At 35.5% G+C, this 27,264-nt stretch overlaps 1 protein-coding gene across 2 annotated transcripts; it reads right to left on the bottom strand.

The window, feature by feature from the left end:
* Positions 1–712: 712 nt before the first annotated feature.
* On the bottom strand, positions 713–23,334 carry LOC8282177 (calpain-type cysteine protease DEK1). 2 transcript variants are annotated; one of them, XM_025158127.2, is made up of 32 exons: positions 22,987–23,334; positions 22,559–22,708; positions 20,030–20,280; positions 19,503–19,685; positions 19,178–19,313; positions 18,744–18,874; positions 18,533–18,647; positions 17,412–18,438; positions 17,104–17,214; positions 16,032–16,090; positions 14,660–14,822; positions 14,133–14,406; positions 13,842–13,992; positions 13,586–13,697; positions 13,335–13,500; positions 13,126–13,196; positions 12,932–13,023; positions 12,658–12,820; positions 12,443–12,514; positions 8,980–9,354; positions 8,781–8,896; positions 8,393–8,690; positions 6,816–7,135; positions 5,845–6,196; positions 5,448–5,765; positions 5,261–5,365; positions 4,989–5,117; positions 2,758–3,138; positions 2,528–2,665; positions 2,200–2,436; positions 1,647–2,094; positions 713–1,158 (listed from the first exon to the last, which is right to left on the bottom strand). In XM_025158127.2, exons 2-31 carry the CDS (start codon positions 22,681–22,683, stop codon positions 1,789–1,791), a joined length of 6,477 nt encoding a protein of 2,158 aa, XP_025013895.2. In that variant the 5' UTR covers positions 22,684–22,708; positions 22,987–23,334; the 3' UTR covers positions 713–1,158; positions 1,647–1,788. The 2 variants fall into 2 exon arrangements, with proteins under 2 accessions (XP_025013895.2, XP_015577411.2); XM_015721925.3 differs by having other exon boundaries at positions 22,559–22,701.
* Between the last annotated feature and the right edge of the window lie 3,930 nt (positions 23,335–27,264).

The following is a 27,264-nucleotide window of genomic DNA, read 5'->3' as shown; positions in this document are numbered from 1 at the left end:
ATTTCCCATTTGAGTTGTCTTTGGAGTTTAAGGTCATGGCATATCTTCAATCCTTCCTTCTCGGATTATATATATATATATACATTTTCTTTCCTAGTTTCTTAGAAAATTCTATATTTTCGTATCTTGTCCTGTCATGTCGCGTTTTTTTTTCCATGCAACCTAAATACGCTTTGCAAGAAAAGATTGTTTGACCATAGATCTCTTTAAACTCGAAAGAAAGCTAAAAGCAAAAATAGGAATGGCGAGGAAAGTGTAGTCTACATTCTTGGTTATTTCTCTCATCATTCGAAAATTTTTGTCGAAAAGCTTGTTACATGGGCCACGAGTGAGAGCTTAGTTTCAGTCTGGGTATGAGCTTTGGATTGCTGAGAGCTTAGTTTCCGTCTAGATATGCACCGCGAGTGAGAGCTTAGTTTCGGTCTTGGTATGCACCCTTGGATTGCTGAGAGCTTAGTTTCTGTCTAGATATGCACCCTCGGATTGCTGATGCATGCTGCCATTGCTGTTTTCTTGATCTAACCAATCAGTCAAGGAAGCGTTTCTGATGGTAAGCCTCCAGAAATTTCTGGTACTTTCAACTTTATGATTGTATTCCAGGCTGAACATAATATCCTGAAATGTGAATTCAAACCTCACTAGTGTTTGTCTTATTTCAGATTAGTAAAAATATGGTTATGAGCAGGGAACAATAAGGATGGAAGCTGAGGACTACCATATCAAACATCGAATGGATGATTATATTGCCAAAGAAAAATCGGCACATTTGTACAATACAAGTGACAGATTGTTCCTGTTATAAAAGCACAACAAAACTGCAGCTGAAACTTTCCCCAGCTACAATGCTTTTCTGGTATTCCCTTAAATTAGTGTTGGTAATTATTGTTTCCTATTTCTTTTTAACTTTCACCCTTTCCGCGTCATGTACATCGGTCAGACCTATACTTCATACAATTACAATTTACCTACACATGTACAACTTAGAACCGCGCCAATAACCCACTCTGATACTGGCAGACAGAAACTGTCCAAATCTGAGGGAGCTTTCAGATTTTAAATCCTTTGACATGACAAGTTTTCCTGTCTTGCTCCTTGCATTCAAGTTCACTAGGCACAATGAAAGGCTGTCCTGATAGCTAAAAGCCGCGTCCCGGCAGTCTGCCAAAACAATTCAACTTCAAATCATAAGTCCATATACCTTCAATTAATAACTTCCAAGACAATAACGTTTAGCGTTTCTAATCATCACAAATCGATAGCAGTGCATGTTTCTTTTTTCACCTCAAACCCTCCCTCGTAACTTTATAGATCTAAAACTAAAGAGTACATGTCATGAGTTTATTTACTTATCAGCAGCAAAGAAAATAAACCAATGTTTAGCGTTTCCAATCACAAATCGATAGCAGTAGATTTTTTTTTTTCACCTCAAACCCTCCCTCATAACTTTATAAATCTAAAACAAGAGTGCATGTATTGAGTTTATTTACTTATTAGCAGCAAAGAAAATAAACCAATGTACTATGAAGGCGACAAATAAAGAAAAAAACGAATGAAAAATAAGAATAATAGTATTAGTAGAAAGATTATAATTATAAATTAGATAGATTGATTGCACTATTAACAAAAGAAACTTGAGAAAGAATTACCTAGCCATTCTGCAATAAATGATTTATGGCTCAACAAGAACTGCCTATCGGTAGTGAATGATCTATGAACAACCCAAGCGCCTCGGCCTCACAGATGTGCTCTCAGCCCAAAGGACAAGAAAACAAAAGAGCATCCCGGATGTTATAAAGCTTCTAGGGTAATTGATGCTTTGGTAAAAACAGAGAGGACAAATGGTGCTTCTTCACCAGGGTGAATGGTTGTTGGCACAATTGTGTAACCTTTTGGATCCGGATCCAGAACCATTTCACATGAAATCTCTCGCGAATTGACATAATCTGTCCCACCAACTGATTCATGGAGATAAATATTGTAAGAAGCACGGCGACCGCGAGTCTTAAGTATCCTCATCCCAATGTAGAACATCATCGAGTCATGACTAGATTGATAATTTCTGAAACCAGCTGCTGTTCTCGAGAAACTCACCCCCTAAATACAGAATGTTACCATAAAGTATTAGACTATAGTCGAAACAGGGACCTCAGACACATAAAGGCACAAATATATTCTCAAGGTTTCATTACTCGAGCATACCTGAGTCAAGGTAATAAACACATGAATTGGTAATGATGCATCTGGACCAGTGGCCCTCAATCGAAACTGTGGATTTTGATTCCAGGAAGCATAATCTTGGCATCCACCAGCACTGTAGCCTCGCCATTGGCCATGGACAGAATACCGCATCTCAGGAGGGTAGACACGACATACATATATTGATCGGAAGTGGATCTGAAAGTCTTGCCAAGACATCCAGAAGATACCATCTTTTGACTGTTAAACATGGCAAGATTAGGCTCGAGACAAATAAGTCACTAGAGAGGCAAAGGATAGCAATTAGCATTGGTGGAGGCAAAGTAAGCACCTGCGGTACATGCTTCAACTTGTACTTCATTCTATCAGTCCACTCAGATGATGAGTCAGACCAAGGACCATTCCATTCAACTTCATTAGCCCATGGATTGCGAATTTGAACAAGCTTATGTCCATCCACCTCTCTAACCTGAACAACAATTTCGTGAGAATTAAGTTTTATAAAAATTCCTTTGAAGGTTGTAGATGACTGTATAGTCAGATTCGAAATGGCAATCCTACTTGCAGTAAAGAGTAGGCATGGCCTTGTACAATGCCACTAGAAGAAATGTGCACATCAGAACCAGATGGACTCCCAGCACCAAGTAGAAAGCCTTCTTGTTTAAAGCGCAACAACTGAGACCATAGTCTACCACTAGCAAGATCAATCTGGGCCTGGGCACTTCTCATGTCAATCTCCTCACCAGCACCTCCAGTAAGGTCTACAAGAGCATCCTGGACAAGCCCACCTTCCAACGCCTCATAAGAGCCATGCAGTTTAGCATATGCTTTCTCCAATATAGACACCCAGAGTTCATTGCCTTTCCTGCTGGTAGCAAATGCAGGTTTACCAGGTGACTCACAAGGTATCCAATCATCAACAACAACTGGAACCCACTCGCCCTACATGGAGTCGACAAAACCGAGAATGAGATTGAAACACAGAAATCGTAACAGGGAATGCATAGAAGTGGAACGACTCACCTTATATCTTTCCCACTACAGAACCAAAGAGGTGGCAAGAAGTGATAAGGGACAATTTTTTTCCATTAACAAGCAAATATTTGCTCTTAAATCCCAAAGTTCATCTACTAACCATTATTATCATTAAACATCCAATAAGGCGTAGGCCAGGTTCTGTACCTGTCTAGGCCACTAACAGATGTCTCAGATTTGCAAAAGAAAAAGACAGAAAAAGGAAATTAGAAGTCTTCTAACCAAACCTTTTTCTTCGTGCAATCTCAAAAGGAGCTATGCAACATCAGGAAAGAAGAGAAGAAAAGGGATTCAGATGTGCAAAGCAAAACAAGTCACAAGTTAGGTAACAGCGGTAGAACGTAACTAAGCTAATTAATATGTAAGATCTTATATTCATCCAAAAGCTGCCCCCTCAACTACTTCAACCAAGGCCCAGAGCAAGCGCTGTGAATTTTTATGTGACGCCCAAGAGAAGCCCATCAAATAGAAATGCATTTCACCTGTAAGATACACCTCATCTGGTACATTAAAAATCGAGCAAAATTGGCATGGCCAATTACCTACCTAAGAGGAGACACTTTCCATCTTCCTAGACAGCTAAAAGAAACTTCTCCATCAAAAAAAATTGCATCAGGGTTTTATTCTAACAAGGTAATTTGTCCAGACTAATTTTTCATCCCTACAGCGAACTCCACAAGACTCTTTATATGTTTTTCCTACACTGAGGGTGTATTTAGTTCAATAGACTTCACTGGACTGCAGAATTCTCCAGTGTCCTATATTCCATACGCCAATGGAACACAAAAGTGGATTCTTGTCCAGTCCAGTCCACTCTCTTTGCCATTTCCCCTCCCCTGGACAAGCTTCCCCGTTCAGTCCCATGGTACAAATGATAAAATCAATATTTAGAAAGTGCCTTACAGGAAAAAGTATAAACCAATATCCATGAAATTGTAGACTGAGACTTTTACTGAATTTTCTTATTTTTATATTTCATAAATTTATTTATCACTATTTAAATATATAGACACAGAGATGTACATAAATATCTGTTAATACAAATTCTGTGTTTTTCTTTTGGTTTTTGAAATAAAGTACTACCATTTATATTTAGAAACAAAACTATATCTTTTTGGCATATTGTTAGGTGTTTTTGTGATTTTCTAATGTCTATCAATTACTATACTTCAAGCATGAGAAAGGATAGCTGAACAATCAGTATTGTGCACAAAGCCCATTCCTTCAAAGTTTGCAAAATGTAAAATGGAAAGATAGGTAGTTCTTTTTCTGCATGTAAATGACTGCTATCATTTTGGCCTTTTCTGGAGTAGTTGTGCCATGTTGTCTTATCTCATGTTGTCCAGCCCCCTCCAGCAAATGCATATCTCAGATTACAGAAGACACCCTCTATTTCAAAGATTTAAGCACAGATTGTAGCACTTATGGACTTTAGTCATAATTACCTTGACAGATTAAACAACTTTCCCTACCGCTCACTGTGTTAACATGGGAGGGTGATAAAAAAAAAAAAAAAAAAAAGAAGGCCCCACATTGACTCCATCAGAAAAGTTGACCAGTTATTGAAATAAAGTATTCCAAGATATAAATAATAAACAGATAACAAGAACAAGAAAACATGTAATGTATATTCTTTTTCCTTAAAGATATTAAAACAATTTTATCATCATGCCCACACAAGACGACCAAAATGCAATTATGATTTTCTAGCGCAAAGAGTGTCAAATAATTGCTGAGAGGAATGATGTATAAATTACCTGAATGCAAAAGCGGACAGTATATATTCCTTCCTCATTGTATTCTGGAGTGATAATCACTTCTGATATTTGTGATACCTCGGTTAAAACAGCAACAGCACTTAAAAACCAACAATCCCCTAAACGACCCTGTTCCACACAACCACTTCTCAGGAGACTTTATCCAGTTGAATAAAATTGATTCAATAATCCATTTTAATCAGAATGATACACAAGATTTTGTCACAATTCACAAACAATAAAACATGTCATGCAGCCTTTTGCAACCTAACCTGACAAACATCAGAGGGATTGGCAGACCCAGAAAATAAGCATGGGCAAGAATCCGGACGGTTTTCCATTACTATTTCACCAGGCCTCATCCACTCAGACACAACCTTTGACAAGATTCAAAGATAAGATTGTGGAAACCAAGGAAAAAAACCAAGTTAGAAGCATTTCCAAGTCAGGAAAATCTACCTGCAACTTTAAAGGGGGATTTTCTGGATCTAGATATAATGATTGATCATTTGGAGGGAACTCCTGGTCAGTAAAATGTGTTTCTCCTCTAGCAAACAGAGCTTCTTTGACAGCCAATTCGACTGAAAGCATTCTTTGGTTGATTTCTTCTTGTGTTTCTACCCTAGGTTTCCTGAACCTCCTGGCAAAAGAATCTACATCTACCACAACTTCACGATCTGACCTCCTCTTCCTCCCACTTGAATATTGACCATCCCAGTCTACATCATCCCTGTCATATAGATCTACATCTGCAGGATCACTATCCCACTCATCAACCTAAAAGAATGGCAAGAATTGGTTAGAAGTTCAACAGTATATGCATTGTAAATCGCATAAAATATTTGTAGGTGCATACTCTTGGGGGTGAATCCGCCCATTGCCAATTATCTTCTGGAAAGTCAACCATACCAAGCTCTGTTGAGCCTATAGCAGTGTGAAGCGAGGCAATCTCATCCTCAGTTAAGCACCGTCCCCACAAAAATACGTCCATTATGTGCATTTTAGACTCTGCTCCTTCGCTATCTGACCTTCCAAATGCATCCACATCTGTAGGTGGTCTAAAGCCTACCCAAACTTCTGTCCCTAGTTCCCAAATGCTGTTACCAACAGACAAGGGTAACCCTGTTTGGAAGCCATCAAAGCCACCATCCAGATAGCAAGTTGCCTCACCCAAATCCGCATCAATTGTCATTGTCACAATATGCCACCTGCAACATAAATAAAAAACCCCAATAAGACACTTTCTTGAAACAAGCAGCATATATCAATAGAAACCAAAATGAAGTAATTGTTTCCAGTTCCAGTGGTGGAATAAAGTTTTCATAGAGGGGCCACATATTCATAAGCTAATTTGCAACTGTAATTTGTGACCATAAATAATATAATAATTGCTAATAAATCACCAATAAAAACATAATTAAGATTAAGTATACATTACAATACTTTAAGCCTAAAAATTACAGCCACACAAATGAATGAACAATGAATAAGAGATTCAGTAATTTCGTATAACAATCTTCAACAGTATAAAATCTATAAAACTGCAAACCATTTAAAGTATTGGAAATAATAGCTTATGTAACAGCTTATAGATGAGGCTACAAAATGTCCAAATTTGAACCAGTTATAAACAAGGAGTGAAAATAAATCCGAAGTACAAAATTGAACCCAATTACTTAAATATTATCAATTTCATTAGAATCAATTTGTAACAACACCTTAAAAGCTTCATGAATACTTTTGAGAGGGGCTCTGCCCATTTGGGAACAAAAAACAAAGCACCAGCACTAAGATATGAAAGTAATTGCAGGGTCAAAAATCACAAACCTTCCATCTGCAATACTTGTTGCACTAATACTCCACTCCTTTGCAACAGTTGTCTGCCTATCACCTTTTGTGATCAACCGAAGCCCAACTTGTCCAGCCTCGATACCTTGCTCAGCACCGGCCACCAGAATTTCCCAGCAAACCTTCTTCTGGAATTCAGTGCCTAAAAGGCACACTGGCCCAGACTCAGGTTGGATCATCACTGCAATTGAAAAACTGACTTTTTGAGTTTGACATATGCTGGGATCTATCTCGCCGCAGTTTCTGCCACTTGTTGTTGGTTCATCATCAAGGATACATATGGCACCAGCAATTCCGGTCTGCCAATGACATTAAGAGTTTATAACTTTACATCTCTATCATAAATCAACTGAACAAACTCAAACAGAAAAGAACATTTCAGCTAAGGCCCAGATAAAAATTCCGAAAAGTTCTAGATAGCCATATGAAAATCTAAATCTGGAAAGAATCTTGATTATTCAGACTTAGATTTACTAAGCTTGAAGGATTAGTTACTAGTTCTGGATGAGTTAATTTTGAGGCCAACCTGCCTATTTAGCAGTCACTCCATGACTAAGAGATGGCCGCTTTGAAAAAGGAAAAAAATACTAGCGCTTCCCGATGAACTAAGTGAAGTTTCAGCTCTTTAAATCTAGTGAGATGCCATGCCACTTGTATCTCGATTCTACACTTGTATATCAAGATTAAAATTTTTAGCGACTCCCAGGCAAAGCATTATGCAATTGTTAGGTTATCTCTGTATTATTTTTGCTTTTCTTATATATTTAATCTCAATTTCTGGTCGGCTCTTAAACATCCATCCTTGCCTTCTTTGGGGCCATTATTTATTATTAGTATTGACAAATGGATTTGGGTAGAACACCTTTCCAAAAGCTAGCACAAAGAAAGAGGGTGTCCAATCCACATATATAAACCATAACAACCCAGTAACTAGGCGATGTGGGGATAAATACAACTTCTAATACCCTCCTTCATGCTTAGCGTGACGTGCAAATGGGTTGAGTCCAAACCCATCATCACAGACAAAAGGCTGGCTCTGATACCATAACAAAAAGGACTTGGGTAGAACTCATTCCCAAAAGCTAGCTCAAAGGAAGAGGATGCCCAATCCACATATATACACCATAACAGCCAGTAACTAGGTGATGTAGGAATATATACAACTTCTAATAATAATAATAATAATAATAATATTATTAATTATTATATAAATTACCCACTCAATAGTTTTGACTAGCTACTGTTTTGGTCTTAAGTTTCCTAGTTACTTGCCATCAGGTTTTCATGCTTCTACCAGAGAGCGGTTATTTAAGTTCTAGTCCTGTACATGTTGGCTTTCCTGTACATATTGGTTTTCTTCTAACACCAATCTTGTAGAGGCAGATGAGCATAAAAGAATGCCAGAATTAACAATTAGTATAGCAACAATGAAGAAGAACAAAAAAATTTTAACAAAAAAAGTCTGGAGCAGCCAGATAGAAGACATAGGTTCATCACTTTCATTTTGAAGAAACCATTGGCAGAATTATCATGAGCATCAGAAGAATAAAATCAACCTGAAGGGCTCGACGAGCTAACTGAGCTGTGCGTATCCGACGGGCAATGCTCGAAACCCTCTCACGTGCAAAGGAATCACTGAGAACAGAATCACTTCCTACGGCACGCACTGCAGCAGCCATAGCTGCCGCCTCCCTGCTGCCAGCATTAGGAATAGAGGAAATCAGAGAAGCTTCAATCTCCTTCCACTTGCGTTCTTCCTTCTCCAGAAGAGCCTTTCTTCTTTCTTTACCTCTGCCCTCCTCTTCGCGTCTCTGCATCAAAATTTCCTCTTCCATCTCCTTCTCTCTCAAATAGCTACAAAGTTCATAACAAAGAAAACTTAACCACGAGGCAAAGAAAGTCCTGCACATCGGAGAAAGAAGAAAAGATAATAACAGTTGCCACCTCTCTTGAATTATTTCGAATTGCCTACGGTCCTCCGGCATCCATTTCTTAATTTTCTTGGCACTTAGGTCTGAAAACCCAATGCTATCAAGAAAAAGCCTCAAGCGTACTTCGTCCTACCAAACAAGTATAATCACATCATTATCATAAATATAAAGCAAGTGCACCAAGCATGGCAAGAATCAGAACCCTCGTCTACCTGCACTCTTTCTGCTTTAGCAGTCAAACCAAGTAGTAGTAATAAATAACCACCAAATCGATCCCACATGTAAACCCATTCAGTGTCAATTGCCTCTTCTAGAGCTAAAATTCGTGCATGCGCACACATTTCCCTTCTGTTATCAAAATCACTAGCAGATTCATGGCAAAATGTCCGGTATCTCATTCTGGAGAAGAATGATCCTACAACTAGCTCCTCATTTCTTAAGCGATCTCTCAATTTCACGACATCGTCTCTAGGAAGCACAAGGTTTCCTGCCTTGTCCCTTGTAGCAGTAGGGTCTCCAACCAAAAGAGCTGTTGAACTAGCAGATCTCTGTGGAGCTGAATATGTTCCAGACAATGCATTTCTTGTCTGCATGATGAACAAAACAAGTTAAAATCTCAAAATGATTTAACGAAACAGAACCTCAGGGAGGGGGGAAGGATATTATATGATGGCAAGAAATATTGAGCTAAGAGAACAAAAAGAAAAGAACTGCAATCTTAAATGAACTTCTTCAGTTATAGCTACATAACTTTTCGTATAGCTTCAGTAAGTCATATTATTTCTATCCATGATATTAAGAGATCACTCTGGGATTTCAGTTAACCTTTTTGAGAATCAGGGATATTAGTTAACTTTTTGAGAAATTAGGGATATCAGTTAATTGCAATTGACTAGAATTAGTCAATAATATTACCTTTCGATCATCAAGATCAAACTTCCTATTTTTTCACTTTCTTCTTTCCTTCACTAAATTTATGTTCCTTCATCTTTTAGCGTAAATGATACTTCTTTCCATCAATAACTTTTTTGTATATCATTCCATTAGTGAAGCAATATGAATAATAACTCACAAAGACTGAATGAAGTATAACTGCTTTCCACTTGTCTGATACAGTTAAACAAGTTTCAATTTCAAACAGAGATTAAGCTGCAATTATTCCAGAAGAATGAACTAATTCAAGATATGGAAAATGTGAGCATTCAAAGTTTTCTCCAACGTCATTGTTTTTTACCTGCGGGTTTATTTGCAAGACTTGTTACACTAAACCATCTTTCCTAAAGTTTTACTAGTTAATTTCTTGTTTAGTTATTGTAGATGATCCTAGTGATCTTTAAGTTTTCCTTAACTGTTTCTCTTAATATTTTGCTAGTTAATTTCATATTTAGTCATTATAGGTGATCCTTAGGATCTTCCTTATTTAATTTGTCTTTAACTATGGCAGGCAGGTTCAAGGGTTAGAGGCTAGCCTACACTCTCTTGTAGCTATTGAAATGTTATTTTCTTATGAAAAGTAAAACAAACAGAAAGTTTCTTCAAGGTTGTGAACTCCTAAAGTTCAGAGATTGTTAGGTTCTCTCTACCGACTCCTTAAGTATAATTCCACATAGGTCAAAAAGGTAGAAATTTCAGCAAACACTCTTCACCTTCTTTCAATTCCATGGTCAATGATAGACCCATAAACCAATCCCAGACACATGCAGTAACAGCACTATTTGCGACTTCTTTTTAAATCAAAATTTCAAAAGCAATCAATTAACTTTTCAATATGGTTGAAAGCCAGGCGCAGTAGAAAATCGCCAATAAGCAAGATATCTTTCAAAACCTATAAAATATTCACTCTTATAATTAATATACTCAGTCGATTAAAATATTACTAAATAATTAGATTTAATAATTTAATAAGTTTATGATGAACGAAAATTTTAAAGTTGTACGAGACTAAAAGCAAACCACAATAATAACTTAAAATCAATAAATTTCTATACTTAAAAAAAGTGTATTAAACAATTATGAGCTAAATACCTAATCTTCAATCCAACAAGTAGTTGCCAAGAACAAAAATCATGCTCTAAACAATTTCACGAAAACTGACTTTCTTTTATAGGGAGTATAATTTTCACTTCACTTCTTTTTTTGGTGAAGTGCAAAAAATGATTTTTTTTGCATTTGATAATTTCTAAAATTACAAATTTACCATCAATTTGCAAGCAGAGATACTAAGCCAAAGTGACATACATACACTTAGTTTATTTTCTTCCAAAACTCTATAAATAATAAATGCAACATTATTTCTTTTAAAAAAATTATTAATTACTGATTAATAGAATGATTAATTATTCAATGAGGAGCAAAGTTGGTTTTCTTAAAAATTTATTAATTAATAGAATTATTAATTTATTAAATATAAGAGGGTCAACAGCAAATTGTCACTAGATTATTGTTTGACATACTAAATATACATACCATATCAACATATTTAAAATCTAAAAACCTAGAATTTTGGTAAAATCTGTCTACAGCTACAAAATGTGATGCATATTGCATATTATGACCATTTACCCACATGCATAGATAAGCTCAACTAAACCTCCATTTCAATTTAGTTGGCTTAACTATAAATAATCCCTTTTTTTCTCCATCATATTTTGTTAAGAGGTACTATTACAACTTTTTAAAAACGTTAATCCATGTTCCCATTTGACCTATGCACAATGTGCTTTACCACTAGAAAAGCATCAAAAACTTTTCCTTTATCATAAGTAGATCTAGCCAAAGGGCCGATTCGAACCACAAACCAGACCAATCAAACCTGGAACAAGCCCTAGCCAATGGTTCTGGTTCATGAACCGGCTGGAACCTTAAAGGGGAAAGTCTGTTAAGGTTCAACTCTCTATTTAACCTAAATTGGCCCCTAAACTTGACTATTTACAAAGTTATTAAATTTTAATTGAGTTGATTTAATCTTAAGGCCTCATATAAAATTAAATTCTAATCATAATCCATTTAAGAAGCTAACTAAATTAAATCATAATTCTTAACTTTCATGAAACATATAATTATTATAATAAATGTCACAAAAATATATAATAAGCAAATTAAAGGGTGTAATGAATTTAATTATTTTTCTAAGAGTATAAATTTTATAATTATATAAATTAAAATTCTAAATATTTTTATAATTTGAAACGAAGTCGAACTGGGGCTAAACCATAACTGCAACCGTATGTGAACCGAAACCATAAATTGGCCTGGAACCATTCGACCCTTAACCGTGAAGTGGACCTTCCATGCGCAGGCCAGTTCACGGTTCAACTTCAAAATGAACCATGAACAAGTGGCTCAGGGCCAATCTAGCCCTTGTCCATGTCTAGACTCATAAGCACTCTCTGGTTAGAAGAAAGAAGACATAATGGTGGAATAATGTCAGGAAGTATCAATAAAACAAGAAAAGCAACCTAATAAAGATAGCAGCATAAGACTGATTTTAAAACGACAACACAAAACATAAAGTCAGAATTTCGATCAAATCACACAATTGAAGACTTCACAAGGATAGAATTCTAACACTACATTATGTAGCCATGATAACAAAGGGAAAATGTCAACTTTGAATACATCAGTAAAACCTAAGAAAAATATTAAGAGGAGAGTTTGAAGCCAAAACAAACACACCTTCGTCGCAGATCGTGCAATTGCTTGAACAATGGTATCCTTGCTTAGAAAATGAACAGCATCTTCCATCGCCTGGAGATTTTAGCAGATGTTATCAACTTAAACAGATCAACAAGGCAAATTTCACAGAAACCACATGTAAAACTTTTAGTGGACAAACAACAGACTGAAGCTGCATGATCATTAAACAATCACAAAAATTGCAGTATGCAAACCTCAAGAGTCAGACATGGACGAGAAACAGCAAACCCGAAGGCTACAACAAGAGTAATTGCTGATACAGCAGCACCAGCAAAGGGGGGATAAATCTTCAAGCTAGCAACGACACCCCAGCCCTCAGTTGCCAAAGCAATCCCATAAAGCACGAGAAACGCAACACTGTTTGGTGATTATATTACATGTGAATAAAAGACGCTAATAAAATGAAATTGAGAATTAGAAACTAACAAACAAATGCGAGACAATAAGTAACAGAGTAGACAAACAAACCTGACATTCTTGCCACAATCTGCATGAGCATCATAAACATATACAGGCAGTACTCGAGGAGAATAAACTACAATAGGTGGTGAGAGGAGGACCTACAGGGAGACGCAAGCACATACATATATTGACAAATAGGTCCATTTATAACACCAAATAGAAGGGGTCGATCTTCAATGAGGCAAAGCAATATAACTCACTGTCAATGCTCGTCCAGCAAGAAGAAATAGAAATGTGAAATAACCAACAGATGCTCCAACAAATGGTTTACCTGATAAAGAGAGGTGAGAAGTAGAGTGTTATAAGCAATAAAAAGTGATGTAATTGTAACCCAGAGCTGTGAAGAAAGCCCATTAGAGATTAATGGACCAAGCAAGTGATAAGAGTTAGTAATGAAATCCTTCTTCACCTTGAAACCATCCAACAAGAAATGCTGCCAAGCCCAAAAGAAAAGCAAGGAAACAAACAAAAAACATCTGCGTTCTTGTCAAATAGAAATTGTTTGAAGCCCAGTGATGGATAACACCAATAGCTAGGACGATCAGGAGAAGAACTAAAAGGAATGCTACCCCTATCTGTTACAATTGTGGAAAATCCAAGTTTATAGGCATGATAAGCTAAAGAATAATAGTCGGGTACAACAGAGTATATCTCACTTACAGTCCATGGGTTAACTACTACTATAACAGCAGATATTGCACCAAGCAGCAGAAGAAGACCAATAATCACAAATACATATACACCTCGAGAGAGTTTCCAACCATCATCTTTCCTGCAAACAATTTCAACAACAGATAAAGGAGTGGATGAGCATCCAATAAAGTCGGAAGTGCCAAAATCTGAAGATGTTTTAATATATCCCGTCAAGGCTTTAGACTCTGAACATTAATTACTGAATTAAAATTTTCAATCTCACCACTTTAGCAATCCAGAGCAAAGTGATAGCAATGCTGGAATGCACACGAGAGGAAGTAATGCAGCTAGAAAATCACCCTTTGTTGGAACTTGATCATCCCTAGATTTGACAACTTCCACGTAGGATACACCACAGAATGCCACAAGAACAACTACAAAAACAGCAACAGCAAGAAGAAATGATACACTCGTACGTTTATCCAGATAAGTTGCAAAAAGAATGCCACCTCAAGCACAAACATTAAATTTCAAAGTATAAGCACAAATCAAAGACCAAACAACCAGAACTTACCTGTGAATATTCCAACACATACAGCAGATGAAAGGGAAAACCGATATGTCGCAAACCATGAAATAATTGGCAGCACGCCAGTGACTACTAAAGCAATTGCAGACGCCATTGCCCATCCAAGGTACACCGACGATGCATAAGGAGAACTAAGACCTCTGGGGTCACTAGCCCATCCCTTGTATTCTAAGTCATCTAAAGGCTTCACAGACACTATCGCACCCAGTGCTAATACAGATCCAGTAAATACTACTACACAAATTATAAGAACAATGCCCTGACAGAAAGAAAAGATGTAAATAAGGTCAAACAAAAAGTTTAATTTCAGAAAGCAAACCATTGAAATAGACACACTTAACTACAAACATAGATACAAACATAGATGTCTAAATATGATAAATCTGTTGTGCTTTGATAAACATCTAACTTGATAGATCTTACAGGTTTTTCAGCATTACTTTATAGAAAAACAAAAACCAAAAAAAAAGAAGGTATAATGGTGGCAAAGGGGCAAAAAGGAAGGAACAAACCTCCTTTGTCCCAGAGGGGCGATGGTTTCCAGCATGAGCCGTAGATTGAACCCTTGAAACCCAAAACTGGTAGCCATTACGCGCCCAAATAGGAAATGTAACAGATAGGCATGCCACCATGAGTGGGACAGTGAGGGACAGTCCCAGAAGCACTGATGATTTGCTGCAGACCAAGCACATTATTAATGGATGATGAAGAAAAATAGTGCATTTCCACATATTTAGCAAGACAAAAAATGTCCCTCAAAAGGAAGTTGATTCGATTCATGCATTTAATACAGATTAAAACCAAAATTAATTAATTAATTAATTAGATTAAAGTAAATTAACTTGCACTCTAGACCCTTTGGTCGCAAAAACTTTGTAATCTTAAACATAGAGTGACAAATAAACCACCATTCTTCAATATAGCCTGTTTATTTATGCAAAATAACTATCTTTTCCTCTCTAGTTATGAATGATGTATTGAACCTTCATATTCTATAATTGAGTTAAGAACTCAGTATGCTAATTGGTGGATTAGGAGTATTTGTTCAAGGCAATAGGAGATTGAGGATCAAAATATGATCTATAAAATATGTTATTATGACTACATATGATAAATAATTATCTTCACTGAGGTCAGTTATAACCAAATTGATTAGGTTTAACCTAACACCAAACAGCATGCCAGTTTCCTCAATATCTGTAACCCACGCAGTCAGGACCCATTTGACTAATGTTAGTTTTAGTCAGATTGATCAGGTAGGACTCATCAGATCTCATGTAAGGCCCTACTTATAGCCAAAAATGAAGTTTCAATAGAATGTGCATGATTCAGAAGATGACTCTTATATAGAATGAAGCCTATATGATACTTAATATGAGATCTCTCGCAAAGGAAATCATAGCACAGCGACCTGATGATAATCTCATCAAATAAACTGATATAAGAAGTGTTCCAAATGCTTTTCCCAGACTCATCTCTCTAATGAAATTTTGCTCTCTCTCACCAACCATCTACCATCTACCATCTACAATCTCAATTTGAGACTCAGGATTCAATGATAACTTTCATTTATCACAAATAAGCATTAAGCCATTACTAAGACTTCAATTCAAAATATTAATAACCACGTGTCAGACATGCAAAGCTCATGCAATCAAATTTTCCCCAATTGAGGAAAAAGACACAAGCATGTCAATCGAAAGAATTCATTGGACTATAGCAATCCCATGGGAAATCACAAACTACAGACAAAAGTAAGCCTGGTACACCTGGGAACTTCTCAATTGAATCTGGAAGCATAATAAGCATATATATTACAAGACGGCACCCAAAAGGAAAAAAGTGAGATGATATATGTCGACTAAAACACAAAATGTAACATACCTCAAGAAGGAAAGCAACAAGCCAACACATGTGCTGAGCAACCAGGCGATAAAACCGTACTGGGGAAAAGAACAAAAATGAAAGAGATAAGACAGCCGATAATCCATTAGAAAACCAAAGAATTGCCAGAGTATTTTTTGAGTAAGGATATAGTTATGGAAGGAAGCAAATGGGTAGAAAAACATACATTCTTTTTATGACCAAAACAATAAGTACATTAAAACAGCAATAAAGGGAGCACATTTTTACAATGAGTATACCATTTCATAACCTCGAGAAGAAGAAGGTTGACAATCTTCAACAAATAAAAAGAATTTTGAACTTGCCGCCTCAAAACCAGTCATAAATATGTCTATACAATACTAATCCAAAATACAACCTTTATACAGCTATTTCTGCATTAAAAACCTTTGGATTTGTGGTTGCAACAATCAGTGGTAAGTCCATGTCTAGCAATCATAGAGATAACCAGAATGCCATGAGACTCATCCCATTCCAAGATGGCAGATGAAGTGAGCATTCCATTTTAAACAGGCATCTATTCTATATAAAATTAAAATAAAACATGACGAGGAAGGTTAAACATGGAATGCAACTATAAGCTCCTATGAGGAGCACATCCCGCATCTGTTAAGTATCAATGCACCGGTTGAAATAGTGTATTCATGAATGCACTAGTGTTCCTTAAAGAAAGGAACTAGACCAGAGAGATCCTGCAAGCGCCTTCTCCTCAACAGACTACAAGGGGAAACCGATCTAACCAGATAGTAGAGTGGTAACAATAAGATATCATGCAGGCTTAGCTGAAGCCACAAGCACAACCTTAGATATCTTAGTAACAATAACATACCCTGCCATTCTACTCAATCCAACATCCAGATAGAGAGCATTCCCTCAAACCAATATGTTAGCAATTATTAAGAAAAAAAAAAATTCTAAACTAGTAATAGTTTCCAAAAATAATAATTGAAGGCAATTGTGCCAATGGTATTTCAAGTAAATCGAAAATCAAGGCATAATTCAAATTCGTCCATTACCAAATTTAGAAGTTAAAATATCCAATGATATCTACCTTGCGAGGTTTTGATGTCATGGCCATATCTTCTGCTTGAAGAGATCGAAGGAAAGCCATAATGGAGCAAACAACAGGAGATAATAGCAATACTGCAAAACCAAACTCAAACTGCAATAAAATTTCAAAACTTCACCGAATTAGCAGATAAGCTTTATTTACCATAAACAAACAAATGTAAATCTTACATATGAATCAGGAAAAAGTAAAAATGAGCATAATTTTAGAGAAAGAAACACACACACAAAGAGAGAGAGAGAGAGAGAGAGAGAGAGAGAGAGAGAGAGAGAGAGAGACTCCCCAATCACCTGTTGATGTGTAGCATTTATAATTTTAATTGTCTTGGGACGAAAAATTGCAACAGCAATTGTTTCAAGGATGAAGATAAAACTGAAGAGAACCCATGCCCGCTCTGGAGTACCTGCTATGTGATGCAAAACAAATCTAGACAACTGAAGCCATTTTTCAAGCCCATGAAGCCTTAATTCTTCTGAAAGAGAAATTTGATTGGGCAGTGCATTGTCAAAACTGTTCGAGTCAACAATTGTGATATCAGTATTCTCGCGATGATCTCTATCTGCATCCAAACTGCTCCTCTGGAGTAATGCCAGGATAGTCGGATCCAAGTTCTTCTCCTTCAACATCATAGCAAAATTTGGATCCAATCCTTTGTCCTGCAATAAACTAGTCAGTTCTTTATCACCTTGCCGTGCCCTCTTTTTCAGCAAAGATGTAATCCTAGGATCATTCAGCCTATCTTGCAATGCAAGAGCAATATTCAAATCTAACAACTGCTGATTTGCAGATACTGAAGTGCTGGATTCACAACCTTGACTATCAAGGCCACTACTAGAGCAAACCACCAGGGAGTTGTTATGATCAAAATGTTTATCCCCAGACGTCCCAGCTTCAGGTTCTTGGACAACTGAACGGCAAGAACTACTACGTAGTGCTAAGCTTGGTCTACCACTGTCTATGCTTTTATCACTGTTTATCCCCTCATGACAACTCACAGTTCGACATAGCACAGCATTAGTCCAGTTATTAGCATCAAGTGTGCACTGTGCTGTACATTGGCTACCAGATTCGACTATATTACCAAGGTTACCTGCTTCAACACTACTACTGCGTTTTACACTAGAGCCACAACCTTCAGAGGAGCTAGATGAAGTGTTCTGTTCCTTTCTGCGAAAACCCTCTCTTAGGCGAATCACTGTGCTCTGTAAGGCATCTCTTCTAGCAGCTAACGGGTTTGTAACTGATAAATGGCGAGAAACAGCAGCACCTAATAGCACAGATGCTACAACTGCATAACTAATACAGTGCCCCAAGTACCTGCATTGAAAAGCAAGGACATCAACAGTGAGATATAATAGCAACAAAAACGTGCAAGGCTACACATATGCTTTCAACCAAAAGCCTAACAGACCAGTAATGCACGCCGAAACAAATGAGAAACACCCTGGATGCACCAGCCACAAAAAGTGCTACAACACGACTTTGAAGAAGCTCAAACCCGTACAAGCACGCCCCCATATTCCAATCTGCATATTTGAACCGAAGTAAATTAGCACCTCAGGAATAATTAAATATTTAGCAAATAAAAGAAACAAGTAAAATTACAGCTGTTAATGAGATACCAAGAATGATAACAGCAGTTGATGTAACTGCTCCAAGCCACCGTACTTCCTTTGCTGTCAGACCATATAAAATGGAGTAGACAAGAAGCACCATGAGTGAGCCAAGGTAGAGAAGACCAAGATGTGAAGCCCTACAAACAGAAAGCATAATCAGACAATGAGGGAAAATTGGAAAGAAAAACAAAGCAAGAAAAGGTTCGCATGGAAGCAAAACATCATAACACTTCACATCAATTAGTCGTAAGAGAATTAATAAAGAAAGAAAGACCCAGAGGAGTGTTAAAAATTATATCAAACCTCTATATTCAAGGATTAAAAATCTTTCAAGATTATAATAGAACAACATAAAAAATAAGAACCAATTCAACAATAATCAACTTGGGTGCACCCACTCCGATCATGCCTAATACAGAGGTTGAACATTAAGGTCTTACCTACTAGATTGCCGAGGATACAATTCATTGGGATCAGGTGGTTCAGGTAAACAAGGCATAGGTCCCATTTCTATACAATCACTATAAGCAAATTTGTATGCCCTGCGTACATACTCGTCCACATCTAAGCTGTTCCCTGCAGGCATCAGCACAGAAAATAGCTTAAGTATGAAAGTCATAAAACTGATAGCAATAAGTACAATTGATTGCATAGTAAGGCTCAAGTCTTAGAAATCAGGAAACCACATCTCATCAGAATGCAATATTACTCACTGATAAAAGAAAACCAGAATAGTATCCATCATAATATCACAGAAAATCTTACCATTAAAGACCATTCGGCAAATAAAGAGCATGTTGATAGCCAAAGCAATTGCCGAGACACCAAAAAAGAAGCCAGAGGGTGAATACCGCTCTGATGCATCTTTACCAGCTGTAACATAGACAGCACACAGTTCGTATGCACAAAGTAGAGCAACAGCCAGAAAAAGGAGAATAGCAACCGCCCCTATTAGAGACAAAATAACAAAAATGAGCGCAATAATGAAAATATTGGAGAAAAACTCGAAGAAAATGCCTCACAAGAGCATGAAAAGTTGGATTATAATGATAAAAGAAAATTTCAGATAATCCATAATTCCAAGGACAGCATATCAAAGCTCCAGGTAAATGAGAAACAAACATTAATTAAAATAAGAAATGATGAACTTGTGTACAGTAAAAGGAATGCATCAAACATGACGTGCATACAATAAACTGAAAAGTTAATATAAAACATAAATAAAAGGCTGTATCTTTTTAATTTCTAGGAAGAAAATAGAACCTCAATATAAGAGAACAGAAAATGCTTACTTGAACTTTGCCATTGTGTCCTCCACCAAAGCATGATTGAGTAGAATGCCAATAGAAGAGCAGTACCAGCCATTATTACAGCCAAACCAATTATATGTCGATCCAAAATTACAATTAACCAGGAGCCCCACATGACAAGAACCACAATTGGAGATATAACAATCATCCATGCCAATAGAGAGAGAAAACGGCATACTATACCCAGCTGAGGTCCTTGAAAAATATATGGCCATTTTCTAGCAAAGATCCAGCTGAAAAGAGAAATTCCATCCAAGGATGAAAATATAAGAAAAGGACTAAGATACTGATACAGGCTAATAGCAACACAAATAATGGTCTGCACTGCAGCTAGAAATGACTAACTTGTATTAAATAAGAAGTTAATCATAAGCTTTTCCAGTAACAAAAAAGAAAATATCAGCAGTAGCTTTTCAAAAACTGAAGCCAGAACCCCTTACTATTTTTTACATCTGTGGGAAAAGAGAGAATAAAACCAATTTACTGACGATCATAATTTTAAAACATTATTTTTACAAAAAAAAAAAAAAAAAGAACTGATCAGCTTTTACGACTTTAACATAACATGTCTGTTCTACAACCTAAGTAAACCTCATATCATATATCCCTCCACATCACCACTCCCCACCAATTTCTCTTCCATCAATAATGCCACTGAGAACTCTTATGATCTCAATTTGAAATTATTTCAATCTGCTTCATAAGAGAAACTTGTGTTTCTCCTGAGGGTCCTTACAGATGCAAAAGGACAGATAAGTAAGAAGAAAAAAGGAGAAGCTAGTCTTTAAAATTTGAAGTATCAAGAAAGTCAAACAACGCAGAAAGAACCAGCAAAAAAACTAGACTAGGTTTCCCTCACTGCCATCTGACCTCATTCAGTGAATAACAAAATCCCACATTGTTTTAAAGTTCCTAAATTTCCATATACTCTACGGTATAGTAGGACATCCTCCATAACACACCACTGATTATACTCATAGCTACTTATTTAAACGGGGAAACTATCAACTCCATAAGTTTTAATCATATGCCAGAAATACCAATTGGGATAATTAAGGCACTTCTGCAACAAATCTATATCCATCCACTTTACACGTATAAAACCAACTAATAAATAATTTCTCCATTCTAACCGAATTCCCTTGCCATTAAAATTTGTAACGAAACACCTTTTAGCTAGAAAACCAATCAGTTCTAAAACTTCTCACCTACCACACCCTGTTCTATTTGATAATATTACCTTAAGCTCCAGATTTCACATAAGTCTCCATCAAAACACATCCTTCCCTATCACTTATGGTATGAAGTTTCTTATGGATATGTCGATCAATATTTTCATAGGTTATACTACCAGTTTTAGAAAGTTGTACTGATTATGAAGTTCATCAAACAGTCTGTCAGATTTGCAACCAAATGACAAGGAAACTTCACCATGTCCAGAAAATATGAACAAGTCTTGAAAATATGAAGGAAACAAGTTAAACTATCATTCAAGTAATACTACTATAATCATTCCACAGAAATTTAAACTTTAATCCAGTTGTGACTTTCAGGTGAAATGAGATCAACAGACACTGAGCTGTCTCCTGATTTTGGAATGATGCATATCGCCCTTAGTTCAATAGATATCATGTGTTAAAGCATAAAATACAATCCACTTTACAAACCCTACCCCACCATCTTGTAACACAAAATATGAATAATAACAACATGAGCAAGTAGAAGACAGGGAAGAGGAAAGAAGAAAGAAATTGAGACCTAGCAAAGCAGCATATCAGACATTTAAACTTAATGCTTGAGAAAAACAAAGACAGACACAAGTAAAGGGCCCCTTCCAAAAGCGGGACAGAAGAAAGAACCAAAATATCATAGAGAAAAGAACATAAAGGGTAGATCATCTATATATTGTATTCCAGCTTATAGTAGTAATTGGGATTTAGGATCCAAATAATTTCCCTACTTTGGATGAAATACATAACATCTTTACTTCATGAACAAAAATGCATTCAAAAAACACCATGCAGAACTGGTGCATGAACCCTGTGCTAATCTCTGTTCACGTGCCATTGCAGTTTCTCCTTTCTAATAAACAGTGATTCATTGGAAAATAGAAACCAGTAGGCTGAGGTTTAACTTGCAACCAAATTGATAAAGATGCTGACTTTTTCAAAGAGAGCAACTTATGAAGTGAGTGTTTTGCTACAACGACATGCCAAACCTGTTCTCTTAATTTTCATCTTTTTGACATTTAGAGAAATAATGAAACTGCAGAATTGATGCTAAATTACTTAACAAATTTAAACCAAAGATGAAAGCCAATAAATCATATAATAGATGAAAACAAAGCTGAAGCCAGTTTTTGATACTAGGTGATGCTACTCCAAATCCTAATAGCAAAGCCAACAATTATTCACAGATAACATAAATCCAAAAGCTAATCTATCACTTTAATGTTACAGGTGTAAGAACTAATTAGAGTATAAGTTTCTACAAAGGCCTCAACATAGTTACCTATAAATCCTCCAAGGTCTCCAATTCACTGCCCAAAGAATCCAAAACGAAGCCAAGCCCAAAACTGTGAAAAGGGTCCCTGAAATTGCACAGGCCAATACAATCTCATGCTCATCTCCTTCCATGGCCACCCTCTCTCTGACCTGTTAACTACCCACATGCATCATAATCAATTCCAGTTCACTACACATATAAAACCACAAAAGATAAAACAAAAAAAAACAAGCAAAAAGAATTTCTGAATCTCCAAGACTACAACAAAATATCCCAAATGGAGAACAGTAATGAAGAAAAGAATGAAATGGGTTTTATTTATTTAAACAAAAAATAATAATAACAAAATCAACACCAATTCCATACATACAGAAACAAAATTTACCAAAAGAACAAGAACCCGGATAGAGGAAAGTAATGCAATGGGAATTTACCTTACAAAAGTGGAGTTGGTTTGATGGGCAATAGCATGATGGTGTGAATTCAACTAATTGTGTGAAGTTAGTGGAAAAAGGTCATATTTTTGGAAATGGGTTCTGAGAACTGAAGCCAAATAATTAAGCTTTTATTTTACATAAAAAAATTGAAGCTTAGGGTTTTTGTAAGAAGATGAACAAGTTCAAATTTTTTTAGCTGGTTTTAGGGTTTGTTTATTTTGTCTGGTGTTTGATTGACTTGGTTCTATCTTCTTTGAGAATTTCTCAGCTCCAGACATACCACACAGAGAGAGAAAGTAAAGTAAAAAATAAAACCCTACTACTGCTATTGTGTGTTGTATGAACTGTGAAGTAAAAATTAAAAAAAAAATGAAAATAAAAAATAAAGTTTCTTTTTTTCTAATTTTTTTTAAAGAGAGAAAGTGAGACATGAGAAAAAAGAGTGGATATAAAAAATTTAACAGCTATTTTTTTGTCTGAAACTGATCTACACCAACTCTCACTATTGGCGCGTGAAATACACCTTCCAATCAATGTTCAATAAGTTGATAAATTGATACCACTTCCTGTAGAAGGATAGTTGGGTCTTAGAATGTTGATTTTTCAAAGGGTTTATATTTTTTTAAGGAAAAAAAAAAAGAGTAAATTTGTGAGAATAAAAAATGTTTATTATTAAATATCATTTGATGGTCAAGTAATTGGAAGTAATTTTCTTGATTTAGTAGGTAAAGAATTTGTGTCCTTCAAACATCAGTTTATTTAATTAGGTAAAGAATTTAGCAGATGGGTTTGTTTAATTCTTTGCTAGAAAATGACTTGCAACCAAATTGGTTACTAATTCTTAGTTAATTAAGCAGACATTATAAGACATGTGAAACCCTTGTTTATAGGATTCTTTTTCCTGACCATGACTTGGGTAAATACCCAAATTGTTATTTTGTTTGTTTCTATAAATCTCTTAGTTCAATTAGCTCAACAATCACTAGTTTATCTTATACAATACAATAGATGGTCTGATTATAATTGTTGGGTGCTAAGAAAGCATTCATTCAATGTATCTCATTGATCCTAACAACCACAAAAATACTAAACTTCACCTTGGTACATTCTTGTTTATCTGAAAATGTTAAAAGGGCAACTCCAAGACTTTAAAAATTATTTTATAAAATAAATATTATTTATTATAATAGGTGGGCAAAATTTAATACAAATTAAGATAAGTTATACAATATTACTATAATAAAACTATAAATATTAATTATATGATGATTTGTGGTAAAGTAATAAATTGCATTAAAGCACATCTCAACTAGACCTCCACCAAAACAATATCAACACCCTTGAAGTTCTAATGGGTGCAGAATTTGGTCCAAATAGAAAATGCATTCTTCAATGCATCCAATCAATAAGTTTCTGCTTATAGTTTACTCTAAAATGCTTTGCATGTGTTTAGTTAAACACCATTAAAAAAATTGTGGCTTTAAATGTAAATAGTATAAAATATGTTGGTATCTTTCACTTGTATTTAAATCATTTGTTTTCTCTATTATGGTAGTCACTGGAGAAAGAAAAATAATTAAATAAAAGGGGGTTTTAAAAAAAAATTGACCTTTTCATTTCTTTAATTACCCAAAGTCATGGTTGAACTTTTAGGACTTGAATCAAGAAAAGGTGACTGACTGCACATTGGTAAAGCGTGTACTAACATAATTAAGAGGAGTCATTAAATTCTAACCCGAGACATTCTGTGTACTAATGTTAGTCAAAATATGAAATTTTTTATTTTATTTTTTTTATTTTTAGTGCACTTATATAATACAAAGGATTTTAGCCCACCAAGAACCTAGAGACCAGAGAGATAGACAGTAGGAAATGGGATGGAGAAAACTATTGACACCCTTTAGTGTATATGTCAGAAAGATGACAAAGTTTAATTGATTGGATCTTGTATGTATTGGTATGTATAGTTTTACTCAAATGATTGCTTTTCTTCCTCCATCATCTCCACACCCCTTTGATTTCATATCCTCTTTTTGTGTTATTTATGGTGGTCTTAGTCTAGCTATTTATTAGGCATTTCATTGTTTCTTTTAGAATTTTTTATTAGGTAGAGGAGGACCCTTTTCTCTATTTTGTGATTTTCTCTCTTTTGTTGTTGAAAATAGACCAAATTTCACTTGAATTAGGTTTTAGATTGTCTATGTCACATATACTCTTTTTCTTTTAATGGGCCTTTTCAGAGTTAAAAAAATATGTGATTCTTTTCAAAAGGGGACACAAATTGAAAGTTCAACCTTGAGGTTTCAACTTTTGAATAAAAAGATTTGCTAATTATTAAAATAAATAAATAAAGCTCTCCCAAAAGCTTCTTTTGAAAATTTGAAATACTAAGATGAAACAAATAAGTTAAGATATAGATTTGTCTTTTATACATTTCCTCAGTTGTCATCCATGAAACTACCAGATTTCAGCAAATGAGTTTTTCTTTTTCTTTTTTAATGGAAGAACTGGGCATGGCATTTCATTGAGGACTTTGCATTGAGAAATTGAAATTTATGAATTTAAAAATTGATTCATTTAAATTAAATATAAAACTCATGAGATTTTATTTAAAATTATGAATAATTTTAAAATAATATAAATTTATAAAAGATACATTAAATTAAAAAAATACTACAACAATTCACAATTTCTTAATGGTAGATTATGGAATTCCTCTTTTCCTAAATAGAAAATTAAAACTATCAAAAATAGAAATTTTAGAAGATGAGAATTTGTTAAGCGTTGTCTGCTTACCAGATAATGAATTTAAGTTGAATTTATAGATTATATAAAGTCTCTAATTTAAAAGCTTTCAATTCAAGCGAACTGCAAAATAAAATACATTTTTACTCTCTGAAATTGAAAAATTTTATTGTATTTGATTCTGTAAATCCATTGTATTTAAAAGAATTAACTTTTATTTTTATCATCCTCTCGTTGTTATTTAAACTTCATTTTAAAGTATATATATATCTTGGTCTGGTCTCTTAACGCATTCTTTTTTCTTCTCATCGGAGTTATTTCAAAAAGACTTGCCGCGATAAGGAAGAAGGGAAGAACAAGCACACTTGGAGAGCGCAGTACAACAAAGAATTGTATGCTGCATTCGGAAAGGATGAATCGCTCCCGAAAAGGAATCTAATGATTCTCTCCCAATTGGTTGGACCGTAGGTGCGATGATTTACTTCACAGGCGAGGTCTCTAGTTCAAGTTTAATATTGAACGCGCTACTCATACTAGAAATTATGATCAAGGATTACTATATCAACCACCGTCTACTTTAAAGACCCCTCCTGAAACATTTTTCAAATATAAAAAAAGGTCAGTATCGTCCCACTATTTAGTAAATTAGAGGAAGAGCTCATTTGTACAGAATAACAAAAAAAGGCAAACCAATCTTCATAAATTTCATCGTGAATGTGAAATACTTATATTATATAAAAAATAATTATTAAAATTATTATACAAATAAAAATACGGGAGGAAGAAAAAAGATGTAGGGTCGTTTGTCTGCTTGGCTAGTCAAACACGGACTGGTTCATAGATCTTTAGATTTTGATCTCTTGTCTTAGTTAGTTAAGAGGAGTCATGGAAAGAACGGGTTTAAAATCACTATCAATTCCCTTTTCAAATCCTGCTGCAGCTGCACGAGCCCTTCCCGCGTGCCATAAATTACCTACAAATAGGAAGAACCCTAGAACAAAATTAGAGGTAGCTAACCAACTTCTAGGAGAGTCATAATTGACTGCATTGATTTCGGTAGCTACGCCACCTACAGAATTTAACGAACCTAAAGGCGCGTGGGTCATATATTCTGCGGAACGGCGTTCTTACCAAGGTTGTATGTCTTTTTCAACCTACTCAAGTCCAAATCTTCTCATCCAGATAAAAAGTTTCATAAAGTTGTCTGTTTTTATAGCATGTCTCGTTAAAAGTGAAAATGGAATTCATCCTTTGTTTTTTCCTTTCCATTCACTTGGATCTCTTCCGTTTCGCTGATTTTGTCCCGATCCTCCTTTTCTTCCGAAAAAAGGGAAGAAGAGGGATCTTCTTCGGTGGATCCCTGTTTAGTCCCCTTCGTTTCGGAAGTTGTTTCTATTTCTACATTTGTTTCTTCCTCACTTTCCTCCCTTTCTTCCGTTTTTGAGGTTTCTTTCAATTTCTTAGTAAAAATGGGTGACGATATTCTGCCTAAAGAGTAGACGCGGGTAATAAATAATAGAATACTAAAGA

The sequence above is a fragment of the Ricinus communis genome, chromosome 9 (assembly GCF_019578655.1).
Source record: "Ricinus communis isolate WT05 ecotype wild-type chromosome 9, ASM1957865v1, whole genome shotgun sequence".
Classification (NCBI taxonomy): Eukaryota; Viridiplantae; Streptophyta; class Magnoliopsida; order Malpighiales; family Euphorbiaceae; genus Ricinus; species Ricinus communis.
Note: the sequence above shows the minus strand (reverse complement) of the source record. Positions and strands in the feature narration are given on the sequence as shown.